This window comes from Eumetopias jubatus, unplaced genomic scaffold (genome assembly GCF_037043125.1).
Source record: "Eumetopias jubatus isolate StellerSeaLion01/CBP00866 unplaced genomic scaffold, mEumJub1_p1.0 scaffold_4, whole genome shotgun sequence".
Taxonomy (NCBI): domain Eukaryota; kingdom Metazoa; phylum Chordata; class Mammalia; order Carnivora; family Otariidae; genus Eumetopias; species Eumetopias jubatus.
In genome coordinates, this window is record NW_028274810.1 from 76,314,715 (window position 1) to 76,327,773 (window position 13,059).

Below are 13,059 nucleotides of genomic sequence, written 5' to 3' on the forward strand. Positions count from 1 at the left end.
GGGGGGAAGAGGGGATTGGGAAGGTTGTATGGAGTCTGGGGAATGGGGAAGAATCTGGTTTGATGTGCTGGCTGGGTGGTCACATTTTTACAAAACAAGAGTTGCGCTGGATTTCTAAAAGGACCCTTTTTTTTTTTTTTAAAGATTTTATTTATTTGAGAAAGAGAATGAGAGGGAGAGAGAGCATGAGAGGGGGGAGGGTCAGAGGGAGAAGCAGGCTCCCTGCTGAGCAGGGAGCCCGATGTGGGACTCGATCCCAGGACTCCAGGATCATGACCTGAGCCGAAGGCAGTCGCTTAACCAACTGAGCCACCCAGGCGCCCCTAAAAGGACCCTTTTGATAGCCAACATCCTCAGTGATTCTTTGAAATAGGGAAGTCAGGGAAAGAAACTGATTGTGGTTTGGGACACCATGAGGTTTGAGGTGATGGTGTCATACGAAATAGGGCACCCAACAGGAAGTTGAGGATGTGATACTAAAGCTTTAGGAAGGGGTTTGCAAGGAAGGTACAGATTTGAGACTCATCAGGATATAAAGATGATGAAGGCCCAACCTGCCAAGCCATGAGAAAGAGAAGGGGCCAGAGACACAGAGGAGAGGGCTTGAAAGAGCCATGAGCTCAGGACTGGAAAGGAGCATCTTTTTCCCTTTTGCACTTACCCTACTCTGATCTTCCAGGCCCTCGGGGCTTCACTGTGGGTGTGCAGGCCCTCTTAGACAGCCACAGAATACTGGAAGTGAGCTCCCTCTGAGAACATTCTGGTGAGCTCCGGAGAAAACCCCATAACTTAACTTTAGGTATAACATAAACCCTATAACATGGTGAGCTCCACTCTCTTGTTAGGGGAACCTCACTTGTTTTGAGCAATTCCGAGCTCCCAAATTTGAATCGACAATTCGCCAATGGAAACAGCAACAGATGAAAATTACTGTGATTACTCACAGGCCCTCTACTGGGTTGTATTTTTGTCCCCCACCAATCTCATGTCTATCCAGAACCCACGAATGTGACCTTGTTTGGAAATAGGGTGTCTGCAGATGTAATCAAGTTAAGATGATGTCATAGTGGATTAAGATGGTCTCTGATTCAAGGACTGGTGTCCTAGGGAGGGAGAAATGTGGACAGAGACACACACAGAAAAGATGGCCATATGAAGACAGACACAGGATTGGAGTCATGCTGCCACAAACCAAAGAATGCTAGAAGCTAGAAGTTAGAAGAGGCAAAGAAGGATTCTTCCTTAGAGGGAGGCTTCGGACCATGGCCCTGCCACCCCTTGATTTTGGGCTTCTGGGGTCCAGAACTGTGAAAGAATACATTTCTGTTGTTTTGAGCCACACAGTTTGTGGTAATGTGTTATGGCAGCCCTAGGAGACCAATACAGGCACCGAGTGTGTCATGAAATAATCCCACAAGATATATTTTTTATTTGGGATACCTAATTAGTATGGGGGTCAGGCTGAAAAGGCACCTAGGGTTATAGAAAAAGCTAGTGTTCTCTGGCCTTGGAAACAGAGGCTTCAGACCTCCCATGGCATGTTCCTCCTTCTGTCCTCTCACAGCATCCTCTAGATTTCCATGTTGAACATTTGAGCTTTCTGGATGCTTCCCTTTGAAGGGCCTTTCCACTCTAATGGCTTCACCTTTAGCCTCGTCCCTATGCTTCTTCTTATTTCTAAAATAAATGTTTAAATACATCATTTAAAATATAGAGGACAGGAAATAATATAATGAACACTAGTGGGTCATCACCCAGATATCCCCTCTACCTCTCCACACTTCCTCCTTTCTCCTTTTTTGCCATGTTCCCATGCCCATCCCACCCTGTACACAGCACTCAGTTTTCTAGAGAAAGTGAGGCAGGTGCAGAGGTTGCCCAGCCTGACTATACATCTGTCCTACAGACAGACACTCTACAACACACGCACACACTGGGGATGATGATTAGGTGGCTGGCTGTGGACTTTCAGAAGGGGAGGCAAAGAATTATTACCCTCCAAGTAATCTGAGTGTCCTTAGTTCCTTATTCTTATAGTTTAGATATGTTCTGGACTGAAGCCATCCCAGCATTTTTGCCTTTTCAACTAGAATTTCTTTACCCCCAAATAATCTGTAAGCATTGGAGTATGGGAAGTAGTCTTCTGCAACCTCCACCTCTAGGTATACAATATACTTTAAGTGAAAGACTCCCTTTCCTCTTGAATTATCTTTCAGAATAAATTGAGCTACTTCCCATCCGGCCTCAGAGAAGGGGGAGAGGGGTCAGGGCATGACTACAAATAGCTTTCTTTTCTTTTTTCTTTTTTCTTAATTAATTTATTTTAGAGAGAGAGAGAGGGAGGGAGGGGGGAGGGAGGAGCAGAGGGAGACGGAGAAAGAGAGAGAGAGAATCTCTAGCAGACTCCCTGCTGAGCAAGGAGCCCAACACAGGACTCAATCCCACAACCCTGAGATCATGATCTGAGCAGAAATCAAAAACTGGTCACTCAACCGACTGAGCCACCCAGGAGCCCCCAAATAGCTTTCTCGGCAACATTTTGTCACCTTTTGTCTCCTTATTACTGTGTAAAGCTTCCCATTAGAGGATTTTATATTGTCTTTAAAATAAATTCTTATTAATTCTTGGACATAGACTTCAATTTCTCAATTTTCCCTTGAACTTAAACACTCCAATGAGGATTTCAAGTTACAGATTATCTTGAAGGAATTATTCTTAGTATAATTTGGAGTTCAGAAGATCATTGGGGAGACAAACAGTTACAAATGAAATAGCCTAAAGGTATTTTAAAAATATGTTCCTATTCTCTTTTGGTAGGACTGGTAGAATTAAAACAAATGGAAATGGTATGATGTTTTTCCCACTTCTCCTGATTTGTTTTGGACCATGGGCTCCATTCTGATTTAGGAGTCTTTCCTGCTCAGCATTTCAGTGATAATTCTCCCCATGGTCTATAGGATCCCTGTTCTCTTTGTTTCTATAGCAACAGTCCCGTGTTGCTTGGCTAGAAGCAATTTTCTGCTGCTGTGGTGAAGCCCCATTTTTTTCATTCCTTTCTCCCCAGTTGCCTTGGTAACCAGCTTCTCCCTCTTTGGGTCTCTCAGTGGTAAATTCCACTCCCCTCTTTTTTTCTCTCTCTAGTAACAGTCACCTGCTCATGACTTGGACAGTGCTTTCCCATCTGTGAGTGGGCATACTCTGTCATGGTCAGATTGTCATCATGAAATTAGCCTCCCTTTTGCTTTATTTGCATCATTTCTCCTGCCTGCCATCTTTCTAGTGGTTGTCATAGCAACCGTACCCTCTGAAAGTCTCCAGGCAAAGGCTCTACAGTTAACAACCATCATGTGAGAGTGTCTGCCAATATACGGCCACACATCTCGATTTTAAAACCAGCCCCAGGCGGGTACCACAAATTGGAGAGAACAGGCTTTTGATCAAAGCAGACTGGGTTGAGAAAAGGAGGTACAGAGTACCCTGGGTTCTGATGTTCTCCAAACAATACATGTAGCCACAAGGTTTAGGCTGGGTCTGCAAAAGAGTGACCATTATGCCACCAGTGATCCAAGCGATTGAGAAATGTATTGGCAGTTATTCCAGGCAGGCCTATCGTATGCTCTAAACTTCCAGGGGTAATTTCTTGGGCCCAAGGGATCGGGTGATATGACCTGAGAGCTAGGCAGAGCCAAGTAATCTCAGGGAGAAAGAAATTAACCCTTAAATTGTCTAACAAGGGGTTAGTATAATATATATTTAGGTACTTTTACATAGTACCGAAAATTTCTCTGCTCTTATCTCTTTTTTTTTTATGATTTTATTTATTTATTTGACAATGAGAGAGGGAACACAAGCAGGGGGAGTGGGAGAAGCAGGTTTCCCAGAGAGCAGGGAGCCCGATGCGGGGCTCGATGCGGGGCTCGATGCGGGGCTCGATGCGGGGCTCGATGCGGGGCTCGATGCGGGGCTCGATGGAGGGCTCGATCCCAGGACCCTGGGATCATGACCTGAGCCGAAGGCAGACGCTTAACCACTGAGCCACCCAGGCGCCCCTGCTCTTACCGCTTTAGTGAGGCAGATGGGGTGTTACCATTACAAATGGTGGTCGTTCTGTGCTAGGATATTGTAGCAGGTACTTTTTGGATATAACTTAAATTTATCCTTATGACAACCCTGAGAGGTATTTCATGATAAAACTGAGGCTAAGAGGTAAAGTTAATTGTGTGAGGTCAGGCAACAGCTAATAAGTAGCAGAGCTGGGATTTGAACCCAGGTCTCTCTGATTTCAAAGCCCTTTTTTCTTTCTTTCTTTCTTTTCTTTTCTCTTTTCTTTTCTTTTCTTTTCTTTTCTTTTCTTTTCTTTTCTTTTCTTTCTTTCTTTCTTTCTTTCTTTCTTTCTTTCTTTCTTTCTTTCTTTCTTTCTTTTTTAGATTTTATTTTATTTATTTGAGAGAGAGAGAGAGAGAACCTGAGGGGGGGAGAGGGGTGGAGGGAGAGGAAGAGCAAGAAGCAGACTCCCCACTGAGCAGGGAACCTGTTTGTGGGGTTCAATCCCAGGACCCCAGGATCATGACCTGAGTTGAAGGCAGACGCTTGCCGACTGAGCCACCAAGGCACCCCAAAGCCCTTTCTTAAAGGTTGTGGGGTTTCCTGAATTTCAGTCCTCTGGTCTGCACTTTAATCTGAGGGTTACTACTCCTTTATCCTTTCTGCCTTCCTTATTTTTCCTCTTCATATTTTGTGGATTGTTTACTTGCTTTTCTCTGCTCTCAACCTATTTCTTGCATCCTTTCACCAAAGAGATGGAAAATTTTGTCCTGCCTTCTGATTGTGTCTGGGTTTGTGTTTTGGGATAAAAATGTTAGAGCAGTCACCCTTGCCTGAGCACTGGGCAGATCAGATCATGGAGAACCCCACACATTTAGTTTACTGGCTCCAGCACTAGATAGGCAAACCATTCTCCTCTCCATTTAACAATTATTGGATGTCTGTTCTGTATCAGGCACTGTGCTAGGCACTGGGATACAGCAATGACCTAGGCAGAATCTGTTCCTTGCTTTTATGGAACTAACAGCCTGGATTGGAAGTCAGGCAATACACAAGAAATCAGTATATATTTTTATATTGTAGTTAGTGGTATGAAGAAAAGAACTAGGTGCCATGAAAGAAAGAATAACGGGGATAGACTTGAGATAGGACTGCCATCCCTCATTTAAGGGAGGAGATAGTTTTTAAAAATCGATCTCTTTAATAAATTGATTATCAGTTGTTAAAAAAACAAAAAGGAGAGAGGAGATCGTCGAGGCTCTGACACCAGCTAGTTGATGACAGTCACGTCGGGAGTTTCTCAAGCTTGGAAACCGTGGTCTCGCCCCTCCCACCCCTCCTCTCATCCTCCTCACGGAGCCTAGGTATGCGCAGGCGCACTGACGGTTGCCATGGGGACAGCTGCTCCCGCGCAAGCGCAGATATCTTCAAGATGGCGGCGGCGGCAGCGGCTGCACGAGCAGTTTCTGTAGGGTCCGGGCTCCGGGCCCTGCCACGAACACTACCTCTTGTAGTGATTCTCGGGGCCACGGGCACCGGCAAATCCACCCTGGCGTTGCAGCTAGGCCAACGGCTCGGTGGCGAAATCGTCAGCGCTGACTCCATGCAGGTATGACAGTGCGGCTGGCCCTGGGCCTGCGAAACCCAGAGGCCGCCTGCGGGCCTCTGGCCGAGTGGATGCCCTGTCGCATGGTGGTAGTGGGTGAACGCCGAGGCCTGTGGGGCGGAGTGGATCGGTGAAGGGAACCCATAATTACTAGATGCCAGACATAATGTCAGGCGATTGATTTAGTTTTCTCATCTCATTTACTTCTCACGACGTTGCTGTTGGTAGATACCATCTCCATTGACACTTGAGGGAATTCACCTAGGGAGACGAAACGGCTTTCTCCGTGTCACATAGCGAATAAGTGAAGGAGATGGCATTTGAACCTATAGGGTTGACAGGCGTCCAATAAATACCTGTTGAATGAAAATTATTGCAGAGCTTTTGCTATTTAGAGGACTCAGCGACACCGGTATAAATCGGTTACCGTCTATGAGTAGTAGCTCCTGAGGGAATGGAACAGGGTGGATATTCAGGAGACCTGCATTCTAGTTCCGAATCTGCCGTCGGCCACGGGAGCTTAATGTATCTGTAAAGTGGAAAAAATGCCACCTACCTCACAGGGCTGTAGTGCTTAATAAGTGAGAGCATGAGTTTTAGAATGAAGAGCAGGGTCCTGAAGAAGGCCAGGGCCAGGCACCTGGTAAACGTTATGTTTAAGCTGAGATTTTTAACTCCCTACTGGCTGATGGGAGTCAGGAGGCTTTGTCCTCTTCCTTGAGTTAGAGGGAAGCCGAGGAGTGTAATACACCTGGCACCTGGGTGCATTTGGGCTCGGGTTGAGAGTGGGTGACATTTTGGGTAAATCTGTGATGGAGGAATTATAAACACTATTTATTGAAGATAATTTTCAGTTAATGAGTTTTTACAGAGTAAATGAGGCACTGAGTCTGGCATCTACCTGATGGGTACTCAGCAAGGAAGAGCATTCCTTCTCACTGTTGCACCCCATAAACCTCTGGGCATGGTTTCTACCTTTATTAGTTCGTTTGGAGTGACATGACCATCAACACACATGAAATGATTAGTATAATCAACAAGTGTTGGTTTGCAACCTCTATTTTGTGTCAGCTTCGAGAGAAGACTTTACCTCAAATCCCAGCCCTGTCTTCTAAGATGTGTGACTTCAGCCTGACCTCTTTGTGCCTTTGTTTCTTCTGTAAAATAGGAAGAAGAATATCAATAACACAATATAATTGTGATGATTGACGTGATAAAGTATGTAAAGCACTTAATACAATGTATGGCACATAGTGCTAAAAATATGATAGGTGCTATTTTCTCCAAGGCCCTTTTGGAGAGAGAAAGTCATAATCCCTGCCCTCAGGGAGTTTTAGTCCAGCTAAACATGAAATAAAGCAGTTGGTGTTTGAACTGTAATATTAATGATGCTCTTTGCAAGGTGGATGGGGTAGGAAGGAGAGAAACTACAAGTGTTAGATTTTATACTAAACCGTACAATTCCTGAGAAGGGAGAAATCAATGAAGACTGGTATAGTCATGGAAAGCTCTCTGAAAAGGGACTTGAAAGGTGAAGTTTGGATAGATAAGAAAGAAGAAAAGGTATGTCAAAGAAGGAACATGAATGAAGATTTAGAAGGTGAACTGGGCATAGTGTGTATGTAGGACAATGAAAGGAGGATGTTCATTAGGTATTGCAGATACTGTGGATGGAATGGGGAATGAGTAGCATGACGAAGGCAATGTGTAAGAAGCGTTCGTTTGTGAACAGTATGCATGATGAATTGGATTTGGGGGTGGGTGTTAGGAATGCAGGGGAAAGGAAAGATGTAACTTTTTTTTTTTAAAGATATATTTATTTGAGAGAGAGAGTGTGCTTGAGCGAGCCAGGGGAGGGTAGAGGGAGAGGGAGAGCATCTCAAGCAGATTCTGAGTGCAGAGCCCACCATGGGGCTTGATCCCGGGACCCTGAGATAATGATCTGAGATGAAATCAAGAGTCGGAGGCTTAACTGACTGAACCACTCAGGCGCCCCAAGGTGTAACATTTTTGAAGGTATTATCATGTTAAAGTGAGTTGGTCACTGATTGCTGAAAGAAGAAGAATGCACATAATATGACTCAGGATTCAGGTTTGTATGCCTGGGAGAGTATGGTGAGCCTGAAGTCAGGAAGATTTGGCAGGGCACAGGGGGAGTAGCAACAGGACATCCAAGGGGAAAGTCTATGGGTGGGTGGAGAGTGCGGCAGGTATGACCCCACTTCAGGACTCTTGTACTTATTAGCCTCTGCCTGGTGGCACTTCTTCCTCTATTTAACCGTGTGGCTTGCTTTCTCTCTTCATTCACGTCTTTACTAAGATGTCACCTTACTGAGGCCTTCTCTGATCATCCCATTAAAAATAACACACCACTGTTCCCTGTTCCCCATCTTTCTCATATAGTAAACATAGTCTTTGTCAGGGGAATGTTCCCAGTAAATCATCTTAATTTTACATCTTTTTTTTTTTTTTTAGGTTTTATTTATTTATTTGAGAGAGAGCGCACCAGCATGAGCAGGGGGAGGGGCAAAGGGAGAGGGCAAAGCAGACTCCCACTGAGCAGAAGGCCTGACATGGGGCCCCATCCCAGGACCCTGGGATCATGACCTGAGCTGAAGGGAGATGCTTAACTGACTGAGACACCCAGGCGCCCCAATTTTACATCTATTTTTAAGTAAGTTAGTGGGTTCTGGCCATGAGTGTTGTATATAGCTCTGTAATAGCTATTATCCATTTCTCAGAAGTGTTTCTTTACTCATGGCTATGTACCATAAGGTTGAGGTTGCCAGAGGTCTTTTTGGGTGTAAAATAGGTCATGTCAGTGTGCCTCGTATCGTGCTGATGATATGGTAGACCCTTAATATTTGATGAAATATTTGTTGACTTGCCTTATTAAAATGGCGCATCTTTTTTTAAAATTTTATTTTGTTAGTCACAATACATTCATCATTAGTTTTTGATGTAGTGTTCCATGATTCATTGTTTGCGTATAACACCCAGTGCTCCATGCAATATGTGCCCTCCTTAATACCCATCACCAGCCACCCCCCCCCCCACCAAAACCCTCAGTTTGTTTCTCAGAGTCCATAATCTCTCATGGTTTGTCTTCCCCTCCGATTTCCCGCCCTTCATTTTTCCCTTCCTACTATCTTTTTTTTTTAACATAAAATATATTTGTTTCAGAGGTACAGGTCTGTGATTCATCAGTCTTAGACAATTCACAGCGCTCACCATAGCACATACCCTCACCAATGTCCATCACCCAGCCACCCCATCCCTCCCACCCCCCACCACTCCAGCAACCCTCAGTTTGTTTCCTGAGATTAAGAGTCTCTTATGGTTTGTTTTCCTCTCTGGTTTCATCTTGTTTCATTTTTTCCTCCCTTCCCACATGCTCCTCTGTCTTGTTTCTTAAATTCCTCATATCAGTGAGATCATATGATACTTGTCTTTCTCTGATTGACTTATTTCACTTAGCATAATACCCTGTAGTTCCATCCACGTCGTTGCAAATGGCAAGATTTTGTGGTTGTTTTTTTTTGTTTGTTTGTTTTTTGATGGCTGCATAATATTCCATTGTATATATATATATACACCACATCTTCTTTATCCATTCATCTGTTGTTGGACATCTTGGCTCTTTCCATAGTTTGGCTATTGTGGACATTGCTGCTATAAATATTGGGGTGCACATACCCCTTCGGATCACTACATTTGTATCTTTGGGGTAAATACCCAGTAATGCAATTGCTGGGTCATAGGGTAGCTCTATTTTCAACTTTTTGAGGAACCTCCATACTATTTTCCAGAGTGGAGGCACCAGCTTGCATTCCCACCAATAGTGTAGGAGGGTTCCCCTTTCTCCGCATCCTCGCCAACATCTGTTGTTTCCTGATTTGCTAATTTTAGCCATTCTCACTGGTGTGAGGTGGTATCTCATTGAGATTTTGATTTGTATTTCCCTGATGCCAAGTGATGTTGAACACTTTCACGTGTCTTAAAACGGCACATCTTGATCCATTCAGATTTTTCCTGTGGTTATATAAGTAGGATATGAGACTTAAATTTCTTTCATCCTAGAGATGCCATGAGGGTTAATTAATGTATGAAAACACTTGAAGATTATTGAGCTTTCTGAACTGGCTATAGGTTGTATTTAGTTTTGATTATATCATGGATATTTGTAACATTTCCTCTTGGTCCCCATTGGAAGACTTTGACCTTTGATTTTACTTTTCAGTCCAAATAATGATATAAAGTATCTCTGCCCCATTTACGTGGCTATACACAGTTCTTCATTTCTTCTTTTGCTTACATGCCCCTGTTACCTGTTCCCCTTGTTTTTTACCCAGAGGAGGGGGATGGTACTTTTCAGTGACTTGATGTTGACTCAAAATTTTTGGTAAGCATGTGAACAAAATGACATTTAAAAAAAGAATTGAAGTATAGTTGATACACATGTTACATTAGTTTCAGGTGTACAAAATGACATTCTTAAAAAAAAATGACATTCTTAATGTTGAATTACCAGTTCCTTGAAAGAATATTTTCAATTTCAAATAAGTACACAGGCAGAATGATAATAAATTTGTATAGCAAATTTGTTTATAAAATACTTAGAGTTCCTTTTTATTCTCACTATAACCTTGTAAGGTAGATATTGTCATTTCACAGGTCAAGGAAACAGGCTTTGCAGTAAGGTCTTAGAGTAAGTAGCAAACCTGGACTTGAACATAGGTGTTTACTTTCCATGCCCGCTGCCTTGTCCACACAAAGCCATACCCTTTAGATGAGGCAGGAGCAGTAGTGCTCAGTCATTAGAGAATATTTCTTAACTTGTGTGCCACTTTTCTTTCCCAGGAGTGTGCTACATTTTGATCAGGATTTAAAATGTATTTTAGAATTCATATTGTGATAGTGTGAATTTGTAGTGATGTCTGTCCAGTGGAGTGTTGAGCTTAGTGGTGGCCACATGATGTGTTGCTTAAGGGGATAAAACTTGCTGCAACTAAGAGATATAATTTAATGTCAGTAATTTAATGATACCTGGAGAGAATGTTTGCTGAAACCAAGGGGAAACTTGCCCTTGTGGAGAGCCTAGATGGAGCAGTAAACTTTGTTGTACAGCCACACAGACCAAAGGGTGACCAAATGGAAAGTGTGATAATTAGAAAATTCTTTTAAGGTTCCAAGTTGATCTTTTAAAAAACAAATATTTGCATTTTAATAATCCCTTTTGGAATGATGTCCAGAATTTTGCATTTCATAAGTGTACTAGTAATTCAAAAAGGATTGCAAAATATTGTCTTAGAACTTAAATTGTCTTGCACCTCATACTTACCTTGTCATCCCTTTGTCCTACCTTAACTGTAGGGCCATCCCTTTGTCCTACCTTAACTGTTAGGGTGATCCCTGTTGGGGCAGTTCCCATCCAGGGAAAGTAATTATTTTTGTAAACATTGAATAAGTAAGTGCTTTAAGTATTGAGGTATTTAAGTCTTTGAGGGAAAAGCACAATGGAATGTTAAGGATGGTATATCTAGCATGATAATATTGTCATGGAGCCTGATAATGACTTACCTCTTTAGCCATGTAGCACCTGAAGGTCCTGCCTGGCTTCTTGCTTCCCATTCTCACGTACTTAATTTGTTGAGTGGGACATCAGAAACACTCTCTGAGGAACTACTTGCTTAGGGACTCCTGCTGGCTTCTACTTTGGATTTCTGCGTGGCAGGTGTGACAAAAATGAGAAACAATATTTGTGCTTAATTTCCTGAGTTTTCCAAACCCCAATTTCACAAATTATAGAAACTAAATATTGTTAGTCAGCAGTAAGAGTCTACATTTAGGGAGGGACAGGTAATGCAATCCCTGTTTTCCAGGATGGAAAAACTGAGGCCCAGAATATTAAAGAGCACACTAGAGATCGCAGTGCAAGACACTGGTACACCTGGGAATTGGATCTGGGTCTTCTGACTCCTGTGTAGTGTCTGATATATTGCAGGAAGATGATACTGAAGGTCTTCCTTTCAGTCTGAGTCTTTTTCTTGGCATGTAAATTCAAGGTACAATGCATTGCCTTCAGTCACTGGATGAAACATTGTACTGAGAAACATGAAGGCACTTGCCAAAAGATGTACAGTGACTGCCTGGAAATACAGACTGCCAACTATATGCCAAGAGAAAAATAAACAAAGTGTTCTATTTGGGTTTATAGAGAGGAAGTATCTCTAATGCCTTAGTTCTTCAAGTCCTGTGGAGAAGCAGTAGTCATACATAGGAGCACAGTTCCCTTTGTGTTTGTCTAAACCTACAAGAGGAGAAGCAAATGATTTTTGGCAGTCTGACTAGTGAGCAGGCTATGTGTCATCTAATAGATGCGGAGTTCTGTGTTCTTTTTGTTTGCTTTGGGACATAATTTAGGGGCAGTATTTTTTTTTTTTTTTTTTTTAACCAAAGGACTGTTTGTCTGATAGTGCTCAAGGAAGATCTGGGATACATGGGGGAGGGCTATGAAAGAGAGATGGGAGAGTGGACCACAGTGGCTTAGTAGGACATGAAATAAAAGTCACAAAAACCTGTTAACCAGGAGAGATGGGAGCTATCTTGGAGGCTGTTTGCCACGACTGACAGAGGCGGTCTTTAAAAAAAAAAAAAAAAACGAGCCTGACAAGAGGCTAAGAAGGAAATCTCAAAATTTTTGACTCATCTAAAAAATCTGAATGAGTTTCTAGATCCCTTAGATCACCTCCATTGTGACTGAGTTTAGTTTTCCTTTGCGTACAGTATTAAACCTGGGTGGGTTGTTCATATACTGTATATTCACTTTTTTGCAACTATGGGAAGCACTCTGGAATCGAACCTCCTATGTTACGTAAGGAAAGAGAAGTTACCACTGGCCAAATGAGAAACCATAGGAGAGCACAGATGGGACCTGCAGGTTCCGATCTGTGAGGATGAAGTGCTGCCCTGATGCTTCAGTGCCTGGGGCAGGGCGTTGAAACAGCTCTTCAAAAGGAATATATATTCAAGGGGTAAAAGTTATTTGGGGTAAATAGGAATTCACCTATGTGATTTTTATGTTCTTGTGTGTGGCTTAGCCAAGTTGGTTTTGATTTCTTGTAGTTTGAATTCTTCAGATAAATTTGAGTAAGACTAGGGTCCTGTTTGCTTCCTTGCTTACCTTTGGGACCCTGGTTCTGAGCTAGAGCTTCACTGCTCCTTCCTCATTGTGTCATTCACAGTTCAAGGTCTTACCACAATACCATGAATCATCATCATCATCATCATCATCATCATCATCACAATGTAGAAAACAATAATAATATATATGCCAGGTAATGTTCTAAAAATTTGACATATATTATCTCATTTAATCTCTTCACCACAGCCTTGTGAGGTAGGCACCA

General features: G+C 42.8%; 1 protein-coding gene across 2 annotated transcripts in view; it reads left to right on the forward strand.

Moving 5' to 3' along the window:
* The first annotated feature begins 5,459 nt into the window (after positions 1–5,459).
* Positions 5,460–13,059, forward strand: part of TRIT1 (tRNA isopentenyltransferase 1) — a 57,596-nt gene continuing 49,996 nt past the window's right edge. For both annotated transcript variants that reach the window (XR_003612339.2, XM_028123433.2), the window contains exon 1: positions 5,460–5,653. Coding sequence is in view for 1 of the 2 variants with exons in the window: in XM_028123433.2 (XP_027979234.2) it covers positions 5,477–5,653 (177 nt within the window). In the remaining variant the exon portion in view is untranslated. The remainder of the gene's footprint in view (positions 5,654–13,059) is intronic.